The sequence below is a fragment of the Volvox carteri genome, assembly GCF_000143455.1.
Source record: "Volvox carteri f. nagariensis unplaced genomic scaffold VOLCAscaffold_9, whole genome shotgun sequence".
Taxonomy (NCBI): Eukaryota; Viridiplantae; Chlorophyta; class Chlorophyceae; order Chlamydomonadales; family Volvocaceae; genus Volvox; species Volvox carteri.
The window spans coordinates 637,475-660,532 of NW_003307552.1; the positions used below are offsets into that span (position 1 = coordinate 637,475).

General features: G+C 62.4%; 4 protein-coding genes across 4 annotated transcripts; 2 read left to right on the forward strand and 2 right to left on the reverse strand.

Annotated features, from left to right (window-relative positions):
* Window positions 1-225: 225 nt before the first annotated feature.
* VOLCADRAFT_116730 (uncharacterized protein) lies at window positions 226-6,338 on the forward strand (the record flags this gene model as incomplete). Its single annotated transcript, XM_002948115.1, has 5 exons — window positions 226-427; window positions 2,337-2,435; window positions 2,571-3,443; window positions 3,871-4,134; window positions 5,077-6,338. 5 exons carry the CDS (start codon window positions 226-228, stop codon window positions 6,336-6,338), a joined length of 2,700 nt encoding a protein of 899 aa, XP_002948161.1.
* Window positions 6,339-8,396: 2,058 nt separating this feature from the next.
* Window positions 8,397-10,496, reverse strand: VOLCADRAFT_88506 (uncharacterized protein; the record flags this gene model as incomplete). The annotated part of the gene is made up of 5 exons (XM_002948256.1): window positions 8,397-8,627; window positions 8,965-9,079; window positions 9,298-9,500; window positions 9,792-9,957; window positions 10,240-10,496. The coding sequence occupies 5 exons, from the start codon at window positions 10,494-10,496 to the stop codon at window positions 8,397-8,399; spliced, it is 972 nt and encodes a 323-aa protein (XP_002948302.1).
* Window positions 10,497-10,898: 402 nt separating this feature from the next.
* On the forward strand, window positions 10,899-13,606 carry VOLCADRAFT_88507 (uncharacterized protein; the record flags this gene model as incomplete). The annotated part of the gene is made up of 4 exons (XM_002948116.1): window positions 10,899-11,313; window positions 11,854-11,996; window positions 12,258-12,563; window positions 12,839-13,606. The coding sequence occupies 4 exons, from the start codon at window positions 10,899-10,901 to the stop codon at window positions 13,604-13,606; spliced, it is 1,632 nt and encodes a 543-aa protein (XP_002948162.1).
* A 4,135-nt stretch (window positions 13,607-17,741) lies between these two features.
* Window positions 17,742-23,014, reverse strand: VOLCADRAFT_116733 (uncharacterized protein; the record flags this gene model as incomplete). Its single annotated transcript, XM_002948257.1, has 8 exons — window positions 17,742-17,957; window positions 18,143-19,267; window positions 19,509-19,621; window positions 19,934-20,090; window positions 20,404-20,496; window positions 20,878-21,078; window positions 21,269-21,409; window positions 21,755-23,014. The coding sequence occupies 8 exons, from the start codon at window positions 23,012-23,014 to the stop codon at window positions 17,742-17,744; spliced, it is 3,306 nt and encodes a 1,101-aa protein (XP_002948303.1).
* Window positions 23,015-23,058: the final 44 nt, after the last annotated feature.

The window sequence follows — 23,058 nt, forward strand, 5'->3', positions numbered from 1 at the left end:
GAGGCCGGCAGGCAGGCCGGCAAGGCCGGCAAGGCCGGCCGGCAGGCCAGGCAGGCCAGGCAGGCCGGACAGGCAGACAGGCAGGCAAGGCAAGGCAGGCAGGCAGGCAGGCAGGCAGGCAGGCAAGGCAGGCAAGGCAGGCAGGCAGGGCAGGCAGGTAGGGCAGGCAGGCAGGCAGGCAAGGCAGGCAGGCAGGCAAGGCAGGCAAGGAAGAAACAGGTACACATGACCCAGATGTCATCATGCCAGCACCCGGTGGGGACGCCACAGTGGGCACCACAGTCCACGTACTACAACCTGGGTCCGCTGCAGGTCACCGGATCGACCCCGGCCGCCAGGTGCAGGGCAGCTGCTGCGGTGCCGCTGGTTGTAGATCCCAGCTGTGGCAGCGCAGCTGGCGGCACTTGGCGCGAGGTGGTCGGAGCTGGTGGGTTGCCAGCAGCGGCTGCTGCTGCTGCTGCTGTCACAGCTGCTGTTGGTTCTGGTGTTGGTTTTGTTGCTGTTGCAGGAGCGGTTCCAGTTAGAGCTGTCCTTGCGCCTCTCCGCTTGGCATGGGCTGCTGATGCGGGTGCCGCAGGTGCTGCGGGTCCTGATCTGTCCTGCTGTTTTGACCCGGAGGCTGCCAAACAATACAATTGCCTGGAATCCGGGGGGGGGGCTGCGTGTGTCCAACGATGTGCGGCTCCCGCGGCTGCAACATCAGGGGCGGGAACGACGGAGGGAGTGGTGACAGGGAGCAGGGAGCAGGGAGCACGCACCTGCGTCCGCATCTGCTGCCGCCGCCCGTAATCCCGCCGTGTCGACGGGCCGTGCAGCTGCCCCCCCAGCTGCACCGTAGAACCTGAATAGCGACCATCCGGGGTTTCGACAGGCGCCATTTAAGAAACAGGAAGGCGAGTTGCATCTCGAGTTGCATCGTGTTGGATAGCACAGCATCGGAATCTCAGACCACACGACGCACACGGCCATCACAGCGGCACGAGCTGCAACAGCACCTCCGCGACACATGGTGGCCTCCGCGACACAGCAACAGGTGCTAAGGGCCAAAATCGCGTGCCGACTTTGGCCAGCGCCGTTGTGGCTGAAGAGAAGCGGTTATAGGCAGAGGACAAGGACCGCTCCAGCTGCCTTCAAAATTACGAGTGTCGACCCACCATCGCCACCCGAGAAAATCTCATCAATGATGTCATGAACCTGATGCAGATGGCTGACCCGCGGCGTGAAGGTGAGTCAGAGCAGCAGCAGCCTGCAGCATCGCTGCACTAACTAATATACACAAAGCAAAGAGCGTGATGCTAAACGACCGCCTCTGTCTTACCCCCAGCCATGTCACCTGCCGGCACGGTGCAGCTTCGTGCCGGGACGCCGCCTTCGCGGCTGCAGCAATGGCATAGGCTCCCCTGCGGCCCCGGGGGGGTGGACGGGCCAGACACATGCGTGCCGGGGACCTGAAAGGAGATCCCGGCGCGGCTCGCTGGAAGCCTGGCTCTGGCAGAGAAGCACTGGGTGCGGGTCGGTATCTCTAAAACGGACATATAAACGAGTAGGGAACGCGGCGTGGCAATAGTGGGATTTCCTCTGGCTCGCAGAGCCGAGCTGTCCCGCGTTCGAGACACGCACGCGCCTCGAAGCACTGCGCGACCTGTTACCCGCCTGCTGTGTGAGTAACCGTTGATGTACGCAGTGCTACCGGTGTTTAGTGAACGAGGCCGTGTCTCCGCGACTGGTTGCCAACGTCGCTGGTGAGGTCCATGGCATCTGCACGGCGCCCATCGCCGTTATCGGCCATTGCTGAGCTACGATACGTGTAGGAGTGGGCACAAATATGTGTCAGGTGTAGACCAAAAAGAAGTCAAAGGCCAATGCCACGGATGACGTTTTGCGTTGCCTGCAAGCGAATAGCTAATTGTTTTGGGTTCAAATCCTGACGCTCTACACCCGGATTTGCCTTAGCACTCCCCAGCGAATTCCGACGATTTCGTCTCCAAAAGCGGCCTCCTCATGCAGCTCTCACAAGGAAGAATTCCTCCATTGGGGTTTTGCACGGAGATTTCGTAATCTTTATGATTTCGTCGGAGCCTACAATTTTCCTTTAGTCGCGATGGAATATGCTCCCCTATTTAAATTCACTACATGACAGGGCTATGAACGGCCCGACGCGTGCTTTCTTTGCACTACTCATCGTCGCTGCCCAGTGTTGCTGCACGCGCGGCACGTTGGAAGGTAAGCTCATGTCCAAAACAAAATTGCTTGCTTTGTTTCAATTCACCTCACGCCCGCTGGCCTGGCCCGGCTATGCCTTTACCCCGTCTACCCACCACCCTAACCCCACCCAGCCGGGCCCATCTACGGTAAAGCCCCGGTAGGGAGCCACGAGGCAGGAGCTCTTGAAAAATCCCCGGATCTTGAGGCGGGTAACGGCTCCCCCATATCAGGTGGGTGCGTGGGGTCCTCGTCCAAGTCCCCTTTGGGAGGGCATCTGGTACCCGTGCCCCCCCAGTCCAACTGTTAATGTGTTGTCCATTTCCGTTAACGCTTTTCCCAAACTGAACCTCGTCGTACTCGGCCAGAGTGGTACTTCTCGTTGAAGACCAGTAAGGGCTACTGCGGCCTGGTGACTGCTACAGCCGCCGCTGGGGGTAATGGCTACGCCATTGCTTGCAATAACAAGTACCCACAGTACGGCTCTTCGTTTGCGGTGCTACTGCCGGACGGCGGCGTCAGCAGCGACGGTGGCGGCGCGGCGGCAGCAGCAACAGCAGCAGCAGCAGCAGGGAATGCCCTACAGAAGCACGGTGGCGGCGGCGGCACCGACGGCAGCCTCCTGACCGACGCGTCGGCGCCTGTTGTCGTAACTAGCGGCCAGGCTGTACGACTACTATCTAGAAGTGCCGGGTTATGTAACTCGCCGCCGGCATTGCTGCAGTCGCCCCGGCCTGATCGCGCAGTGGCAGCACCGCCGCCGCCGGCGACCCCTCGGCTGACGGGGACGGTTTACGAGCCGTACGCGTGGGACTCAATTGTACTGCAGGCAGCTCGTACTGCTCATTTATGGCTGGATGTGGTACGGTGCGGGGTGGCGAGGACAATGCGGTGTCACAAGGGATACTCCCCCGGGGGGCGCGAGCAGGGTAGCGGCGCCGCCGACGTCAGCAGCGGCCCCTGCGGCGGCAGCTGGTGTCGGTGGTGGTGTGAAGGTTGCCTCCGGGGCCGTACGGCGGGGGCCAGCGGCAACGGCAAGAAAGAAGACGAAGACAATGGCTACGGCGCCGCTAGCGCCGTCGTCGGGGATGCACCGCCGCGGGCCGTCATCTGCTCGCTGGGCCAGCCGCCCACGGTGTCGTACAAGATCTTCAAGTCCGATCTGAAGGACGGCGCCTCTGTGGATCTCGATAAGGAGTGGATCTATCTCCGGGAGGGGGACAAGTACTGCACGCTTGCCGGTGGGGGGGGCCGTCTACCTCGGTCTCGCCAGTACACATCCCTCCACTTGCGCCGCGTGCCGCGACCCCATCACGGATGGCGGCGGCGGGTTACGTCCGGCCCGTTACCGTGTCCCCCCCATGTTCCCCCTTACCCCTTACCCCCCCACCCCGTGCAAGCTGGTGATTGGTGATTACCGGCAGTAGACCCCGTGCCACGGTACAATTACGGCATTTGGTTCCCCGCCGCCACCGCCACCTTTCCAAGGAGACCCGTTGCTTGCTCTGATGTGCGCCTGATGCCCGACACCGCTCCTTCCCCGTGCCAACCATGGACGTCATGACAGCTGTTTCCCCCCCTTGACTTCGCATTGGGTATACCCGCCCCCCCCCTTTGGGGCACTTCCGCCGCTCCCGGCCCCCCCCCCCCCGCGCCCCGCCTCTACAGATGTCGCGGGCCTGAGTGCCGCCATCTCCTGCCACCTGGACTACCCGGGCTGGTCGGGATACAAGTTCCAGCTGCAGACGATGTCGTACCCGCGATCGCAGCTGCACTCGCTGCTGACCGGGTCGCCCTGCGGGGTGCGGCTGCCGGGGCTGTCCGGGCCCCATGACGTGGTGTGCCAGGGGGGGGAGCAGGAGGGTCGCGAGGCGGAGGTGGAGCTGGTGCTGCAGACCCCTGGGTCGGTGCTGGCGGCGGGTGTGGTCGTAGGTAGGTGGGTGAGAGGCCACGATGGGTTTCGTTCACATGGTGGAGCTATGGTGGCGGAGAGGGGCGGACTTTGCGTGCCGGGGTGTGGGCGTGGGCGTGTTGTAGGTGTGTGTGTGTGTGGTGGAAGGGGGCAGGAGGTTGTGAGCAGTATCGCGGTAGCTGTAGTCCGATTTTGTTGACGTGAGCGGACGAGGGGGGTGCGTTGGGTGTGGTGTGGGGGTGTGTGTCGTGGTGTGTGGGGGTATTGAGGGTTTGGAACGGCGGCTTTAGGGTGGTGGGGAACGAGGAGGGGGAGGGGAGGGGGGTTATCGTGCTTAAGCCGGGGACGGTATGTGGCGGTGTGCGGCGCGAAGGTACGATCCTCTCGGCCCAGGATGTGTGTATGCGTGTAAGTATGTATGTATGTGTGTATATTCATGGCCTGTGTGACCTGTCATGTTTCTGACATGGGCTGGTCGGCTGGTCGGGAGTTAGGGCAAGCAGAGCAGCCCGTACGTGCCCTCTTGCCCGGCCGCTCCACTTGCACTACCCGCCCACCCGCTCGCTATTCTTCACAAGGATGTGAACACATACATACATACATACATACATACATACATACATACATACATACATACATACATACATACATACATACATACATACATACATACATACATACATACATACATACATACATACATACATACATACATACATACACACGCCTCATGGCGCCCGCTTGCGCGTACAGTCCCGTAGCAGCTCGTTGGTTAGTTGTACATATACCGGTAGTAACCGCCCTGCTTGCTGCTGCTACACTTGCTACACGGGCCCTGTGCGCTGCTTCGCCACGTGTCACCCTCACGCACCGAGGGACCCGTTCTCCCCGGCCTCCCCCCCCCTCCCTCCTCTCTCCCTCCGTCTCCCACTCGTACCCCATCACGCACAAACACACTGCAGGCATCTCCACCTTCAGCCCCGGCCTTATGGGTGCAGAGCTGCAGCGGTGCTGCGCCCTCACCGCGTCCCCCCACATCCTCCTCTGCGAGCCGCCCCCGCCGGCATCCGTGCCCGTGGCTAACGAATGCTGGTTCCAAATGTACGACGTAAAGATTGAGTCGCCGACGCCGTCGCCGCGCAACGGCGGAGCCGCCAGGGAAGAAATTAACGGCGCAGCGGCGGCGGCGGCGGCGGCGGCGGGTGACGGTGAGACGCCCAGCGGCCCAGGGGTCGGTACCGCTACAGCGCTGAAGGAGCCCCATCACGCTGCGGCGCGTGTCCGTGGCAGCTCCCGTTTCGGGTCTTTCTTGCTGTCGTTCCTGCGATCCCTGCAGCAGGAGATGTCACCAGCAGGCCTGGATCCGGATCTTATCTCCGAGTACGCCGCATCAGATTTCCTCCCTCTGGATTCCGAATCCAATGCAGTTGCCGGGAGCCAGGAGGACGCTACTGCGGACGCCGCTGCGGGCGGCAGCAGCAGCAGCAGCCCCCTCGCGCGCTGGTGGTCGGAAGAGCAACGGCGGCGGCTTCTGCCCTTGCCGCGTATAAGGTTGGAGGTGGTGAGGCGGGTAGAAGCGGCCGGGGACGATACTGAGCAGGGGCATGAGGATGGGGGGAAGGGGGGAGAAGGGGAAGCATCGCGGAGGACGATATTGGGTGTATCCGGGGGAGCCGCACGCCGGCTGCACCACCGGGACTCGGACTTGGACTTGGACGGCCAAGGCGGCCCGCAGGCCCAGGTAGTGGTGCAATGCAATGACGGCGGCGATGTCAGCGGAGATGGCGGCGGCGGCCGCCAGCCATCGGCGGATAGCGCGGCGGCGGCGGCGGCAGCGACGGCGATGCAGAGCACCGCCGCTGTCCAAGGAGCAGCAGCAGCAGCAGCCGGAGCGCTGTGGCGCAGCGAAGGAGCGGTGGCGGTGGCGGCGGCAGCGGAGTGGGTGGCGGCGGTTCCACCGGCGCAAGGACAACAGCGGCGGGGCGCAGGGCGCTGGGATTGGCCCTGGTCGTGGGTTGTGGGCGCCGCTGCGCCGCTGGGTGACGGGTCGCTTGTGATGCTGCTGAGCCGAGCGTTCGGGCGGTACTGCTCCGTCAGCTTGGACGGCACGCTGCTGTGCGTGAGTGCGCAGGCGTCCAATGCGTCACGGAACCTGTTCACGCTGATCATGCCGCCAGCCGCCAGCCAGGCCGGCCGGGCGACTGTGGTGGCGATGGAGCCCTAGGCGGCGGTGGGGGGCTACTGGGGTAAAGTCGGGGGACCCTGCTGCCGAGTGAGGGGGTGAGGCCCGGAAGACAGCGTCCTGGGGGTTCCTTACTGCTGACTGCACAGTGAGGGGCCGCAGCGGTACTGACCCCGGAGAGCAGGTGGGCCCCGAAAGGTATCCGCAGCAGGGGCGGAAGCATCAGCTGTAGCAGCAGGAGGAGCCACAGCAGCAGCAGGAGGAGTAGCAGCAGCAGGATGGTAAAGATTCAGAGCAGTACGAAGAGCACGTAGCTGGAGTACACGTAGCGTTAGGGTGCAGGACAGGGTATAGGCGGCAGCAGGCGGGTCGGGGGCGGCATACCGCCCAGCGAGGACCTGACACCTATGAGCTTTCTTCCGCAGTGTGAATAGAGGTAGTGGCGCGGGAGATGTAGTTGGTGGCAATCCGGAGGGTGAGGGTGGGGTAGGGGGGACGATACGCATCAACGAGGAGGTGGAGAGGGTAAGTCAGTAGCCGGTGTACGCAGAGCTCCCAGAGCAGGTCTGCAGGTAGCCTTTGGCACCTCACCATCGAGCACAAGATCCTCGTCGTCGCCGAAACTCCTCTTAGCCGTCCAGAAGGACGAACGCGTGTTGATAGGGCAGCTTAGGGAAGCAGCGGTGGAGTGAGGCTACCAGTGAAATGTCAGCATGAAAGTGCAGGAGGGAAAAGCTGATGATGATGGAAACTTAGTTCGCTGATGATGGTGGAAACTTAGTTTGTTCGCTGATGATGTAAACTACGACGAGGGTTAAATGTTTCGGATGGACCTGTTCTGATACATTGCGTATGTGTATGTGTATGTATATCTGTATCTGCGGGATCCCGCCAAAGCCTGAAGAGAGTGCCGGCGGCTGGTTTGCCTGTCTGAGTACCTGTCTCCCGTAGTGTGAGGGGGGGAATGAGGGAGGGAGTGAATGACCTAGTGAGCACTACTTGCAGAGTGCATGGGTGAGTGGAGCTGTTTCTTCGGGAGGCGGCTCGCCCGGCCACTGCCGAGCCCAGCCAGAGGCGGAGACCTGGGCATTAGGAGGCCAAAGGCCAATAGCTTGTCGGTCGAGATACGATGCGGTGCACTGTGGACTGCTGCGCATCAAACCTCTTGTTATTCCTCGGGGAGCCCTGGCCAGGGCCCCTGAACGGCGTTCTGGAAGACCGTATGAGGCGGCTTCGTGTGGGTGGAAAAGGCGGCCACAAGGGCGTTCTTTGCAGCCCCCGGGCCCCCTGGACCCAGTAGGTGGCCACCGCCCTCTGCAGACGGTGACAGAAAGCGAATGAACTGCCGGGACTCAGAGACGTGAGGGGGGTTGGGGGCGGCAAGAACCGTAACCACCCGAACGATCCCATCTCCAGAGCCGTTGCGCTACATTCGGACCCATGGGTCAGTCAGCAGTGTGGTGTGCCCTCGCCGGCGTCTGCGTGTACAGCATAATACACCGCACCACTTCAGGACATCATGGCTCAAGATATACAGACAGAGATCCTCACCAACAGAAAACCGCCACAACACGCAGAGTTCGCTGACTGGGGTTTTACCGCCGCAGCATCACCGCTCCATTGCATGCTTCACCCCGCTTCACCCCCTCACCTGTCCCAGAATGCGGTCGGCATCCCTAGGGCCCAAGGACGCCCTGGCATGGGGTCCCCGTCAAGTCTCGCTCGCTGCGATCCGTACCTCCCATCCCCACTTCCTCCGCCTCCTTCTCCTCCTCCTGACACCCGATTCCTTAGTTACATGAGGGGTCGCAACGGCCACTGTTGGAACGCAACTGAGCGCATAACACACGGTGGGGTACCGCAGAGCGTCCCCCTCGCAACATCGCTAACATGCCGTTATCCAATTTCCCAATCCGGAAACCAACCCCCGCACACACACACATACATACATGCACACCTCAACCCCCCAGCTTTCCCAATTCTGTTAAGTATCCGTCCATATTCATATGCTTGTATGTATATACACTTCCTCCTACAACCCCAGCCATCCATGCGCCCAACTGAATCCTCGTCCGCTGTGTGGATAGTGCAAATAGCGCATCACGAATCGAACTGCTGTCGCAGCACCATCTCCGCCTCGCTCTTCCAGTGCGAGTGTGTGCTCTGCCCCCGCGTGCGCTTCTGCTTCTCCTTGTCCTTGCGATCCTGAGTGCGACGAGGAAGTTGCGCCGCACCCAGGCCTTTGTTCAGGAACTCCGACACCTCCATGGGCTTGGTAGGGCCGCCGGCCGCCCGGGACATGCCGTCCACATTGCCGCCCATCATGGCAATCTAGACAGGTCAGACAGATAGACAGACAGAGGGATCGGAAGACGGGCAGGACGGGCTGAGCGCGGAGCGGGGGTCGTGGCCGGGCGGATGATGGGTGATGGAAAGGGGATCGCGAGTTCAAGAGGGCGGGCACGAAGACAGAGAAGCATATCCCAGCGGGAGCAGAGGACCTAAGCGCGGAGAGCTGCATGCCTCGATTTGCGGTTGAGGTGCGGGTGGACGCCGAGTTCCTTCCTTCCTTTCTGCCTTCTCTCCCTCCCTCCTTGGCGAGTCTGTCATTGCGATCCGCTTCCGCACCCCAACGGCCCCCTTCTCCCACTCCCTCCCCCCTTCCCACCTGCGCCGCCGTGTACTGCTGGGTGCCCCCCGGGCCCTCCTCCTGCGCCTTGTACCTCTTGGCCCGCCCCTCTATGATCGCCCCGGGGGGCCCCTCCCGCTTGTCAGCACTGGGCCTGAGCGCCGGGGGACGGAAGGGGGGAAGATGAGGGGTTTCAGGTGGGGTTTCAGGACGCGGGTCGATTCCACATCCTCAGCCGCCAGGTCACCCGCCTAGGAGAGGAAGACACGGAAAATTAAGGAGAAAGAGAGAAAGAGAGAGAGGAAACACAGTCCTTCGTCCTCCTACCCACCCATCCCCAGCCGTCCCCCCGTGCAGCAGCACATCACCCACTTGGATTGTCCCTTAAGGGGGGGTGCCAGCCGGGAGATGTCGAAGTCCTTGCCGGGCTGCTGCCGCTCCCCGCGACTGCCCGCACCGCGACCGCCGGGGCCCCCCGCCAGTGCGGCCGCTTGCTCGTCCGACAGGCCGTGCAGCGCTGACGTGGCTAACGGCCGTATTGCCTCGGGGTCAAGGAAGGTGGGCGGGCCCTCCACCTGGCGTCGCGCAACAAGGTAGCGATCGGAAAACGTGACGTACAGCGAGAGTACGATACAATAATATGGTATTATACGAGCAAGTGCAGTGAAAGAGACCATACTCGACACTGCGGGGATCAGCACTCCGCTGTGTGTATCATCGAGACAAACGCACCCACCCACCCAGACATCCCCGCCCAGCCGCGGGGGGGTTGTATCGCGGCGTATGTGCTCCCATATTAGGAAAAAGCTTTTCCCATTCATTTGCAGGCTCCTTGGTAATATATGGCATCACGCGTGCATTCGCACCTGGTCCAGGACATCCAGTGCAGAGGGCAGTGCGGACCTGGTCGCCGTCGTCGCCTGCGGATGTTGTTGTGGCTGCTGTTGCCGTTGCCTTCCCGACGTGGCGGTCTCCCCGAAGTCCCTCAGTCGGGCGGCAGCTTGCGCCGCCCTCAGCTCCGCGCTGTCCAAACTGCGGAGGAGGAATCGAACGAGTGGATGGATTAGCCGGCGCAGTTTGGGTGGGGACGGAGGGGAACGCAAACTTCGCAGGGCGGAGGTGCAGGGCGGAGGCTGTGTGTGAATTTGGATGAAGGCTGGGAGAGGGGAGACAGCGTAGATGGAAGGAGTTGCAGTGCCGCTACGGGTGCTGGACGACGGGATCTAGGTCGGGACGCGACTGGCGGGATAAGTGGACGGTTATGTCTGGCGGGGTGTCTGTCGTCTGCGGCGCCGCACGCGTCAAACCCCCCACCTTTCGTCGCTGCTTTCCGCTGAGTCATCCCCTGAGTCGTCTGCTGGTTCATTACGCGGTGCCGTATGAGCTGCTGGTTTCGGAACAGGTTCCTCTGTGCGAGTGGCGTCCTCGTCATTGCCACTGTCACTTCCATAGCCAGCGGCCAATAGGTCCATTACAAAGTGGTTTGAAGCTACGCTTGGTGATGATACGATAAGTATTTTGTGCATGCCAAAAATGTTGGTCGACGGGTCAAAAGGTGTACGGAGACGCATGATGGAAGAAGCTCTCTTGTTATGATGTTTCGGTCATACATATTCAACTTTTCACGTGATATATATAGTCGGGTCGGGTCGAGTCTTTGTGCGTAGGGCAGCTCCCTGCTGTCCAATCGCCTACTTGTAACCGTAGCAAACGTTTCACTGGGGCTGCGTTTTATAAACGATTTGACCTGGTGATGTAATATATATTGCTGCGAATACTTTCGCCAAATAAACGGAAGGTTGGTTCCTGTGTTCTGGGACAACTGGGCGCAAGTCGCATCAGGCGGGCGACCCTTCGTTGGCCAAGCCTGGCGTGTGGAGCTAGTGTTGGGTCAATCTCATAAAGGCATCCCAGCTACCCTTCCTCGACAGTTACGCTGCAGCAGTCTTCTGACGGGACGAAATCGCCTTGACATGCGGACTGGCACGCCGGCACCCTCACGGCCAGCCGGCGGCCGCACATGCACGCAGCGCTCTGGAACCAGCTTGACTCCGGCCTGCGTCTCGCGCGCTTCCCTCGCGCCGCGGGCGGGGACACCCTCCCGACCCGGGGGGCGCACCATCACCCTCGCAGGCGCCGGCAAGGATGCTGCTCCGGCCATCGTCTCATACACTGTACAAAAGGGCGAGACGATATGGGACGTGGCAATACAGCACGGCGTGTCCATGCGAACTATCAAAGACATGAACAAGCTGGCGGGCACGGACCCAGTGCTCGTTGAGGGGCAGCAGCTGCTGGTCCCCGCATCCGGCATAACGGCAGTGGCGCCCGTAGATGACGCAACGTCGGCCGCCGCCCTGGGATCGACACCAGCACGCGGACTTTGGGGTGAGAGTCGCGGATCGAGACGCGCCTGTCGCGCACTTCCAGCAGACCTCCTAACGCCTGGCGGGTGCTGCACCTTCGGGTGCTGTCGCCAGCCCCGTTGCGGCTATATAGGGCGTGTGCAACACAACCCTGCAATGCATGCCGTTGCCGGGTGCTTGCCCCCCCCTTGATTAAGAGATTAAGATTTGAGTATCGTCCGGCTCCTGTGCCCCTCGGGAGAGGGTTTTTGTACAGGCCCCCACCAAGCAAGATATTGCCTATCGCAGACCGAAATGCTGTCGAGTTGCGCCGTCCTACCCTCTCTCTCCGTGGTCCCGATTCGCAGCGGGGGGCCCCCGGGGGCACACACACTCCCCCCACGTCATTCCACTCCCACCACTCGCTATGCTGCTCCACTCCCGCTGCGACTTGTGCTGCTCCACTCTCGCTGCTGCCCCTGTGTCCCAACTGCCCCTGTGTCCCAACTGCCCCTGTGTCCCAACTGCCCCTGTGTCCCAACTGCCCCTGTGTCCCAACTGCCCCTGTGTCCCAACTGCTCAGTTGGCTCGGAGCATGTGCGACTGGCCAGTGTGGGTGAGGCCAAGGAGCTGTACCTGCGGCAGTGCGACCGGGGCAACTCGCAGAACACGCTGCTGGTGCTGTACGCGCCGTGGTGCCCCCACTGCAGGGACATGGAGGACGAGGTGAGGATGCGGAGGTGGGGATCAGTACATGCGCCGTACAGGAGGGATACTGGAGAGGCAAACTCATGGCTGGGAAAGGGTGACGTGAAATGCAGGGAGCTGGGGGACTGACCTTATCACTCTCTCCGAAACGTACCGTGCCGAACCGCCCTAAGCGCCCTACGTCCCATCGGTTCGCGTATCACTGCCCTGGTCCCGTATTCCTATTCCCCTTCCCATTTCGCACCGGTGCCCCCCTCCCTGCCCTGCCCTGCTCCTCAGCTGGAGCGGCTGGCGGAGGGTCTCTCCCACGTGTCAGCGGTGCGGGTGGTGGCGGTCAACTGCGACGCCGCGGAGGGCCGCATGTTCGCCCGGGAGGTGCTGGGGGTGGCCTACTACCCGTCCATCATCTCCTTCCCGGAGCACTCCAGAACCTTCTTCAAGTACAAGGGCCGCCAACGCGACGCCGAGTCGCTGCTTCGCTTCCTGAACATGACCTGCTGTGCGAGGGAGGACCAGATGTGGTCGCTGAGGCCCCTAGGCGCCAAGCACAGCCACCAGGCCACCATAGTGGCAGCTGGCGGCAAGGTGAGGGGTGGGGTGGGGTGGGGCGGGGTGGAGTCTTTGGGGATTACGAGCTGATTTTAGATATTTTGTCGTGGCTGTTTGGCACGGGCAGTAGGCGCCAAGGCCTCGCCCTGCGCCCCGCGGCCTGACGAGTAGCAAACATCTCCCCGGACGTCCAGGACGGATCTGCGTGCGGACAGCACAGCAATGAGGGCTCTGTCGCAGATACGGACCACCGAATGTGGTTTGATGGTTGATTGGTATCACTGCTGCCACTGATGTTACTGTCCATGCAGTGGTTCAACCAGTATCTTCCAGTCGGCACCTCCCCGGGTGCCATGGCCGCGGCAGTGGGGAGCATGGTGCTCGTGGCCGCGGCAGCAGCAGGCCTGGTGGCAGAGCGCCGCCGCCGCGCCGCCGCCGCCGCTGCATCTGGCGACGGTGCCACCGTCGATGCAGATGTGGTTGCGGAGCTGGACAGCAGTCTGGGTCGCATGGCGGCGCTGATGCTGAGAGCCATGGGGACGAGGATGGCGCTGCTGCTGGGGCTCACAGGGCCGCCGTTGCCGCCGGCGGCAGACGCCGGGGAGGTAGTGGCTGCGAGTTCAGCTGCTGTGCTGTCAGCTCCGGCGTCAGCGGCTCCAGTAGCAGCAGCGGCAACGGCGGGGCCAGAGTCTGCATCTGCGCCGGCTGGGGACCGGCGGCCGGCGGCGGCGGCGGCGGCGCGTCAGATAGGGAGCACAGGCAGTAACGGCGTGCACGTGCAGCCATCCGGCACAGCCTCGCCTGCGGACGGCTCCGCCGCGGCAGCGTCGCTCTTGCAGCCGCCGTCCTCCAACATTCCCGACAGCGGTCGAGGGAGGTCAAGTGTTGTCACACCCACCGTCATGGGGGCCGCAGCCACGGCCGCGAGCCCGGACCCGGTGTTGGGCCCTATGTCTCGGGGTCTCACAGCAGAGGAGCGCATGCGGCTGACACGCCTGACGGACGATGAGCTCATCGCGCTGGTTAACAGCGACCCAGACCTGGATAAGGTGCTGTCAAGGCTGCTGGGTGATAAGTGAGATGAAGTGAAGTGAAGGGGCGGGCAGCAACCGCTGTTGAGACCACAGGAGGCGAGAGGTGGAGGGAGCCCCGAGCTCCGCGGTTACCTGAGATCTGTGCGATGGCATGAACGGAGGTACCCCAGGGGCAGCAGCAGCGGTAGCAATAGCAGCAGTAGCAGTAGCAACCCTCAGCGCCGCGCTGTGGATATGCTGTTATGCAGTCACGCCTTGGTGGCTGTCGGCTGCAACTCTGGACTGGACTTTGGGCGGGGCGGGGTGGGGTGAGGGTTACTTTGGATAGCTTTTAGGTGCGCGCGGACTGCAAGTATGGTATACTGGTGGCAGGGTACGCGCATCAGGGCTTAGGGAGCAGCGGCTCATGGGCGGGGTACCGCAGTAAGGTCCCTCGGGGTGGGTGGGGGAAGCCGGGATGTGGAAGCCCGACGTGCAGGAGGTCACCTGCACGCCGGAGGTCACCTGCACGGCGACGGTGATCCCAGCGTTTCTATTTGTTTGGGGGCCCCGGGGGATGGAGCGCATTATGGCACAACGAATGAATGAAAGAGCGAGATGGAATGCATTGCGGCCCATACGTACGCCTGGTCTGAGACTATTCTTGTTGTATGTGGGGTTTGTGGGGTTTTCATTGGGTGGGTGGTTGAAGGTAAAAGATGACCAGTTGTCCGTGTTCGTAATTCGTGTGGTGGGGCGGGTGCGTGGAGAGGTGAATGCATGCGTTGTTGTGTCGGAACTGCGGATATGCGCGTCCTCATCACGCGACCGACGACCTTAACTTAGTTACGTGTACTGAACTGATTACGTGCTATTGCACGGAAAGGCATCTGCACGGCTTCTGCGAGAGAGCCTTGGCGGTGATATTCCACCGGACGAGCGACGTGCTGCACGAGAGCGGCTCGCGCGCGCGGCACACAAGCACATGTGAGCAGTTACATGTTTCCACATTGATCACTGACATGCGCGCGCATCTTTTCGCGCAACGCACGTTGAGACGCCGCTTAGGGACAGCGGCGACCAAAAGGACCGCGTGCAGCTGCTGGTGCTGCTACTGGAACAACATCAACATCAACATTAACAACTGTACAAGGCAAACAGCCGTCCTGTTTGCGTTGTCTCCGACAGCTACAGACGGCCGGAAGAGTACTGGGCGGTTGCGGCTTGTGAGGATGGCTTGGTGGATGCCAAGGGGTGGATCCTAGGGTTGAGCGCTCCGTGCTGCCAGGAGCTGGGCCTGCAGTCCCCCAGTCCTCCGTCGCAACACAGCGAAATGCTGGTGAGGCCATGCGGTGGTGTGGAGCGACCCGGGACGTGCAGCGTGCCGTGCGGATTACACGAGTTCTCGCGTGCCCTTCCCATCGACGTGCGTGCACTGCCAAGTGATTACCTTCTTCACGGGTGCAGTGTTGTGGTGAGTCCCGCTGGGGAGAATTTTATGGGTGGGGGCATTTTCCTTGGGTGTGCGTTCAAGTGGGAAATTCGTATATTGACTTTGTGGATGGTGTGTGTGTCTCGGTGTGAGTTTGGGTACAACATTGTGGTGGCCTTATAACGCGCCAGAGCTCGTGACGGCCTTTTTATGTACTTCTTTGTTCATTACGATTGCCTAGCCAGGCACGGTGGCTCTACTGTCATGTGGCCGACTGTCCGGCCATGCGCTTGCACGGTCACATCCACGCGGCCATGTTCCGTGTGTGTTGCGGAATGAAGAGGGCAGGTGATGCTGCTGTTTGTGGGTGGTGGGTGCTATACTCCCCGATCCATGATGATTCGGTGCGTTCCGAAGCCCCGGAGGGCTTGGCGGGCGTGTTCCGCGCAGACGCGGAAGGCTCCCCCCGGTAGGGGATGGCGGCCGTCCATAACTACCTAGAACCGAAAAAATCAAAAGCCCGTGCCGCTGTGCCCGCCATGTGTGTGTGTGCGTGTGCGTCAGCGGAAGTTGAGAGGTGCAGAGAAGTGGAACGAGGAATTGAGGAACCCAATGGAGGGACGCGGTGGGCGCGATGACGGCTAATGCGTGCTGCGCCATGTCGTATGAAAGCATGCGTTCGTTACTTATTGCGGCAGCCTGGTCGAGCTACACGGCCTGGTGGAGCCTCCTCCGCTCCTGGTTTAAGCCCTGGTTGGGGCCGTGGGCAGGTGTCGCTAGCTTGTCGGGGTGGGGTAGGAGAGCTCCGGCGTACAGTTCTTGTTCACTCTGGAATCACATTGCTTTTTTGTAATGGCTGCATTGGGCGGACGCGAAATATTGTCGCCCTCCTTTGGATTTCCTGTTGGAGGGGAACGCGAGCGGGAGCAGGGGTTGGTGTCGTCGTCTTGGCTCGTCATCGCCGTCGAGAGGACTTCATGCGCTTCATGGCCTTGATGATGGGGACCGGGTAACGACAATCGCACCCCGCACGGTACTACTCTGACCAGGGCCGTGTGCGTGGCTGGTAATCGTTTTTGCGCTGTCCGGCTTGGACAAGTGCGGTGTGGGCTGCAGTCATGAACCAATGGTCCTACAGTTCCGTTGGGACAACTGAGGGAGGGCTCATGCAACCCGCATGGGGTGATGCCATGCATGACATATTCATATCCAGACTGATCATGATGACGATATTGATTGATGTTCTCAGACTTCTGACGTGGTGGATGGGACTTCATTGTGACGACAAAAAGGGCACTGGTCAGGACCATGTGCGGCAAGGAGAGATGAACACAATACTGGGGGAGGCTGACAAGTATTTTCATTGGCAATTCGGGTTACGGCTGGGCACGTACAGATCAGGCGATCAGGCTGTACGGCCGGGGGAACGTCACGCAGCTTTTGTTTTCTGCCATCTTATGTAGAGACTGAGAAGAGCGCTTGCCAAGTAGCCTGGTTTCTGGAGTTGGGGGTCGCGACGCCAGTCATCGCTCATCGGAGTTTGCGCACGTCAGCCTCCCTCCCTCTACTCCCCTTTTTACGTCTCTTGCCACGAACATCTGCCGTGGCTGCACAGAGCGGGGCCGTACCGACAGCAGTCGGACTGTGGCATGTACAACCAAACCCCCAATCCCCACACAATCTGAGGGACGCTCGGACACTCGAGATACCGGGCGCCCGGACGCGAACACAACTTTACCACTGCCCTACGTTAAGCAAGACATTTAATACAACATTTTCATGCGCCGCGGCATTGAACAGCATCCTTATGTACAGCAAGGCGCCTGAGCAAAGTGACGTACCGTCGCGCGCAGCATGGTTCAGACCAAGGCCCAGTTTAGGCCATATTTTAGCAAAAATATGACTGCAATGTGAGAGCTCCTCAACTGGTGCGCCGTCACATCCGTCCCGACATGGCCGGCGGCTCCTACGGCCTCGAGCGGCGCTGCGGAGCTCCAGCAAATGCCACAGTCGCGCGTTAACAGCTAACCCCCCTCCGGCGAACAGCTGCCCGCGCAGTAACCAGTTTCAGCTACAGCCGCAGCCGTAGCACCGCGTACAGGGGCCATCCGGTACGCGGGTCCAAGCCCACGCGTGTGGAGGACGAGCGCTCGCGACATCTCCCCACCCTCATTTGCATTTTCCCCTCCGGTGTCGTGAAACCCCTAAAACCCCCGACTCCGAGCTTCCCTGGCGGTGGTGGGGCTCACACGCCGCTTAGGTTCAGCCCTCCTCGCCCCCACAGGACACATTCCCGCGTACCCCACCCGGTCCATCTCCGGGGAGGCCCGCGGCACCCCGCACCCGACGACTCAGTCCGGGTCCGGGTCCAGCTTTCCTGCTCAACCCAGCAACCGCCCCACGCAAGCTCCGTTCTCCCCCTCACACGGAATTCTCCAGGAACTGTTGCTGCGGCCAAGGTGGAGGCCGACCGACCGGCACCTCACCTCCCACGGACCTTCCTACGAGCTCAGCTACAACTCATAAGACCCAATTCCCCCAAAAAGCCGCCTCCGAACAGCGCCGCGCCGCGCCGCGCTGCGCTGCGCTGGCCGCGGCGCTTCCCGGACGGACAACTTCCCCCCCGCCCGCCATAGCAAAGGCATACACCCTCTCGCCCGTCACACGACAGCACGCCCTGGCCCATCGCTGAACCGCATCGCCCGACCGCCTTTCCCTGCCAGCACACATGCACGCATGCCACCCCACCAGGTTTTACCTTTGTCCCCCTTACTTAACCCCCAGCCGTTTGAGCTGCATTCGCACGGAGGATATCTCCTTGTTGAGGAGCTCCAGGCGCTGCTCCACCACTTGCTTGCGGTTGCGCTCTCGAAGGCTGCGACCCGCCCCCAGCGGCATGCGCGCGTACTCGGCCTCCAGTCCGCCCTTCTCCGAGCACAGCACCATCAGCTTGTCCTCGAGAGCCTTGCTGCGGGCAATCATATCCTGGGCGGGGGTTGCGCCAGGGGGGAGGATGTGGGAGGGGGGATGTGGCAGAGATGCGACAGGGATGCAACGACCACAACGCCCAACCACGTCGTCACAAACCGTCGCAATTCTGACACCCCCCAATTTTGCTAATCCCTGACTGCCGTAGACCGGTAAGAGGCTTCATGGCCCTGCCCACCCACCTTGACAGTCTCCTCCGTACCATACGGCGTTTCGCCATTGTACGCCCCGCCGTTCCCGCTACCCATGCCTCCACCAGGCGGCGCCCCGCCAGTGCCAACAGCGTTAGCCGGTCGTCGGTGCGCATACGGGTTGTCCACGAGGTTCACAGCGTACGGCGGTGGCGAGCCGCCGCTGCCGCCGCCACCTCCCGCGCCGCCGTTGCCCTGCAGCGGCGCTACTCCACGACCAGTTGCGTAACTGCTGTTGGCAGCACCTGTATTCGGGGCTTTGGAGGCACCGCCGCCGCCGCCGCCACGGCCGCCAAAGCCCCCCTCATCCGCCAAGGGGGGTGGCGCCCGCCACATGTTCCGAGCATCCGGCAGCGGCGGCGGCGGCGGTGCTGCCGCCAGGTCGCGTCCCGGACCATCTCCCCAGGCCAGCCGTGGTGGCGGCGGCGGCAGCAGCGCCACGCCGTCCAATGCCCCGCTACTCGGCACAGTTCCCAAGTCACCGCCTCCGCCACCGTGCCTCGTCCCATACGAGGGTTTCAGCGGCGAACTCGCCGCGCTGTACAGGCCATCGCCGCCGCCGCCACCTCCACCGCGGCCCATGGCCTCCGCCTCTGCGCGCACCATGTTGCGGAACGTCTCCGGATCCAGCTTACTGAACGCCATGTCCGTCGGCAGGTCGCGTAAAATAGCCGATATCGTGGCCTGCCCAGAATGAGAAGATGGAAAGGAGCCGGGCTGGGGCGGCGGTGGCAGGGCCGCCGGCGGCCGCTGGGAAAAGCTGCCGCCTCCGACGCCTCCGTTTCCGCTGGCGGTGCCACTGCCCCCACCGTTGACGCTCCCGCTGGGGCCCCCTCCACCAAAACCTGCGGCTCCAAAGCCAGGTCCACTGTACTCCACGCTGCTGCCGACGCCATTGTAGCCGTTACCTATGTTACCGCCGTACGGACCGCCGTAGCTTGCGCCGTTGTAGGCACCGCTGCCGCTGCCGCCCCCGAGGCCGAGGCCCGGCGCTATGCTGTTGCCCGAGGGCTGCTGCGCCTCGAGCCCCATCCAGCCCGCTGACGTAGCGCCGCTCATGTGGTGGTGGTGCTGCTGCTGTCGCACGCTGCCGACTCCCTCGCTCGCAATGCCCGCCTGCAATACCCCGAATAACATCAACAACAATACTATAACAATACTATTACTTAATACTAAATAATAACTAAAATAATTGATGCTAGTAATAATAACAACAATAATAATAATAGACCCCGACATCCAATGTGGACAACCCCGGGTCCCCAGCACCCCCACAGTACGGCCCCGAGCTCTCCGGTTTCCGCCATCAGTCCTCCCCCTGCGCTCCCGCACCCCACCCCCACCCCCGCCCACCCACCGGTTTAGCCGCCAGCGCCGCTTTGGCCGCATCCGCCGCCTGCCGGGCCCGCGATACCTCCTCCCGCAGCCCCGAAACGTCGTACAGCAGCTGGCTGTTGCGGGACTCCAGCTCTGAGCAGTATCAGCGGGTGCCACGCAAGCGTGAAGTGAACAGCGCAAAATCACACACATACCTACATACCTACAAACATACGCACACATGTACAGATACTGTCAGATCTCCCCCAGCCACCAGGTGTTCCAAACCAACGTTATTCCCCCCCTTCTCCCTCCGCCCACTGCACCGCGGGGGGGGGGCTGCACACAGGGACATCCACAGAGCGCCGCTACCGCTGGCCGCCTCAACTGCCCCCCTGGCCGCCCCCTCGCCGCGTCGCGCTGACCAAGCGGCCCTCTCCCCTCCCTCCCCCGACAGCCGCCCACCCGACAGCTTGTTCCGCATCACGGTCATCTGAACGGCCGCGCCCTCGTGCTCGCTCTCCACGCGGCTGGCCAGTGCTTGTGCCGTACTGGCGGCCCGGGCGGCATCCTGCTGGGAGCTCCGGAGCTTCTCCCGCAGCTCGGCGGACTCGATACGGCCCTGCAGCCCAGCAGGCAGATCACCCGAGGGGTCGGAGGGTTGGGGGAAGAGGGACTAGCGGGGGGGGAAGGGAGCGCCGCGCCGCCGTTCTGAGGGGCGGCCCAGTCCCAGTCCCTACCGCCCCTACCGCACCACGGGGCCCTATCGCAGGTTCCTTAACTCCCCGGCATTCACGTCCACTCTGCAGCCTGTGACTTCCTTACAAATGTGCTGTTGGTGGTCGTGGTGGTCCGCGGTAACGTATTCGGTGGGGCCCCCCGTGTTCGGGTGCGCCTGTCCTTCCCCATCCCTTCCTCCGTGTGCTGTGGCTCACCTTGATGATGACGTCATTGAGCTGCTGTACCTCCTTACGTAATGCCATGTTTTCGGAGCTCAGTCGCCGTTCCTCCTCCCCCAGAGTCTCGATCTGGGTCAGAGGCGGCGGAGGGCGCGGGTGCAGGAGAGCCAGGGGGCCCAGCGGGGATGGTACGACGAAGGCTCAAGGAAAGTGCGGTGTGTGTGTAGGGGAAGTGCAGCAAAGGAACATACCGACATACCACACCGCCCTCCCTCCCTCCCTCCCCTCCTCGCCCCTCCTTCGCCGCACCCACCCACCTCCGAGCACCGGTTGCTCCCTCATACACGCTGCGCTGAGAGTGCTTAATTCATCCCGGGGCGAGGAGCCCCGAAACCAGTTCTGCTTCTCCTTCCACGGCCCGCAATCAGCAGGAGTGTGACATTCCCCCGGATAACCCCCCCACATTGCCCCGAAGAACTCCTCCCTCCCTTCCCCTCGCGGCCTCATTACCTTCTTCCTGGCTGCCTCCAGCTCCTTGCCCACCTCCATAGCTCTGTCCTGCCACTGCACCGCTGTGTCCTTGGCGGCCGCCAGGGCATTCCGCAGCGCCGCCACCTCATCCTGACACGACCTCAGCTCTCCGGATAGCGCGTCGTTGGCTCGGCGGGCGCTCTCCAAGGCACTCTCCCGGGACTTGGCGCCGTGGTTGGCCTGGTGGTGGCGTGGGGTTAGTAGCGGTGCTGGTCATGGTAGCAATGGTGGAGGTGCAGGAGCGGCGGCTGTGAGCGGGATTGGTGGCGGGTTCGGGTGGTCGATGTTGTGGGCGCTAAGTGAGCAGCACCGGAGATTCCCGGAGATTTACGCACCATTCCCCCCTCCTCCCCCCGTTTCCCTCCGTCACCTGCGCCACCTGGTCCGCCATGGCGTCCTGCTTGGCCTCCAGCGCCTGACGGGCCTGACGAGCCGCCTCCAGAGCGGACTGGGTGTCCGTCAGGCGCTTCTGCAGCTCCGCGTTCTGACGCTCCAGGGAGACGATCTGGGCCTGAGCCGCGCAGTGCCAGGGAGCGCACACATTACACACTCTGCGGCGGTTAATGGCAAAGCTGCAACAGGACAGACAGACAGATAGACGGACAGACAGACAGGCAGACAGACACGCACGACATGCCCAGGGAAGGAAATGAAGAACAAGAGAGACAACAACGAACAGCAAGCGAAGCAGGACTGTGAAGGGAGGAAAAAGAACAGACAGTCCCCGCAGGCAGTCATACCCAAAATGACCAGTCGGATGGGAGAGACCTACCCAACCCCGAGGGGCCCAAGTAGGGACTTCCTGTGGTCGTGGAAGCGCACAATGCAACAGAGAACCGGGTTCCAAGGCATATACCTGGTAACGCTGTATCGCCGCATTCTTCTCGCCGCTTCCCCCGCCGCCGCCACTACCATACGCTGCACCACCCGTGCTTCGTCCGCCGCCCGTGATACCGATGCTGCCACGGCCAGGAGTGTCGTAGTCCGACGGCAGGATCAACGGGCTCGTCCGGAGCTCGTCCACGACGTGGCGTACGGCACCATGCAAAGCGTTGCCGCCGGCTGCCGCCGCCAGAAACCCGCCGAGCGTAGGGCCCTGCGGGGAGCCCATGACGCCACCGCTGGGAGCGGCTTTTGCCATCGCCGGCGGCGACGCTGCCACCGCCGGCCCCGCACCGTGCGGCGCGTTATGCCCACTTGCGTTGGGGTCCCCAACCCAGATCGCCGCAGGGGCCCCCTCCCGAGCAACGGCCCCCCGCGGCCCTCCCTCACTCGCAGCTTGCACGGCGGCGCCATATACAGCGCCGTCAGCCGGCGGGCCGATGGCCGCAGTGTCGTTGTGCCGGAGGGGGCCCCCCTGCTGCTGCCCCATGCCGGCCCCGCCGCCTCCGCCACCATTGGGCGGCGACTGCTGGGAAGAAACGTGCCGCGGTGGGGAAGCGAATGGGGCTCCGTACGGGACACTGGTACGCGGACCCAGGAACTGCTGGTGGTGGCCGAGGGGCGATCCGGATAATGGTTGCTGTTGTACATACGGCGGAAAATATCCATAGGGCGCCATGTTGTACGGATGGTTCTGGTGCTGATTGCCCGCTACGACGGCATCGCTACCGGTTCCGGGTCCTGCTGCTGCAGGGAAACTCGGAACAAGGCCGTGCACGGAGGAGTGTTGCTGCCCCGGGGGATGCAGGCGCTGCGGGTGTTGTGAGCAGTACTGCTGCATGCCGGCGTCGTAACCCAGGTACGGGTGCTGGGCGCCGTGCAAGGGCATTCCGGAATTAGGGCTGGGCAACATGCGCGAGGGGGAGGTCTGCAGCGCACCGCCGCTCGGGCTGTGAGCCGCCGCTGCGAGATCTAAGGCAGCCAGGTGCTGCTGCTGCCCCATTATTGACATCTGGTACATGTGCGGGAAGGGCTGAGCGTGTTTCGCAGGGCTAGACGCCGCTTGAGTAGGCGGGTCCTGACTGCTTAAGCATATGGGTAGACCGGGGTATGCAGCGTGAGGAAACGGCCCTGGCGGCACGGTGTGGAGCTGGCTTGGGCTAGCTGGTAAGCTGCCAGCTCGGCGTGGACCTGGGGAGCTGCTGTCGCAGAAGTCGGGAGGCACCAAGCTCATGGTCAGGTTGGATTGTAGCGGAAAAATGTCAGATGATTATGATG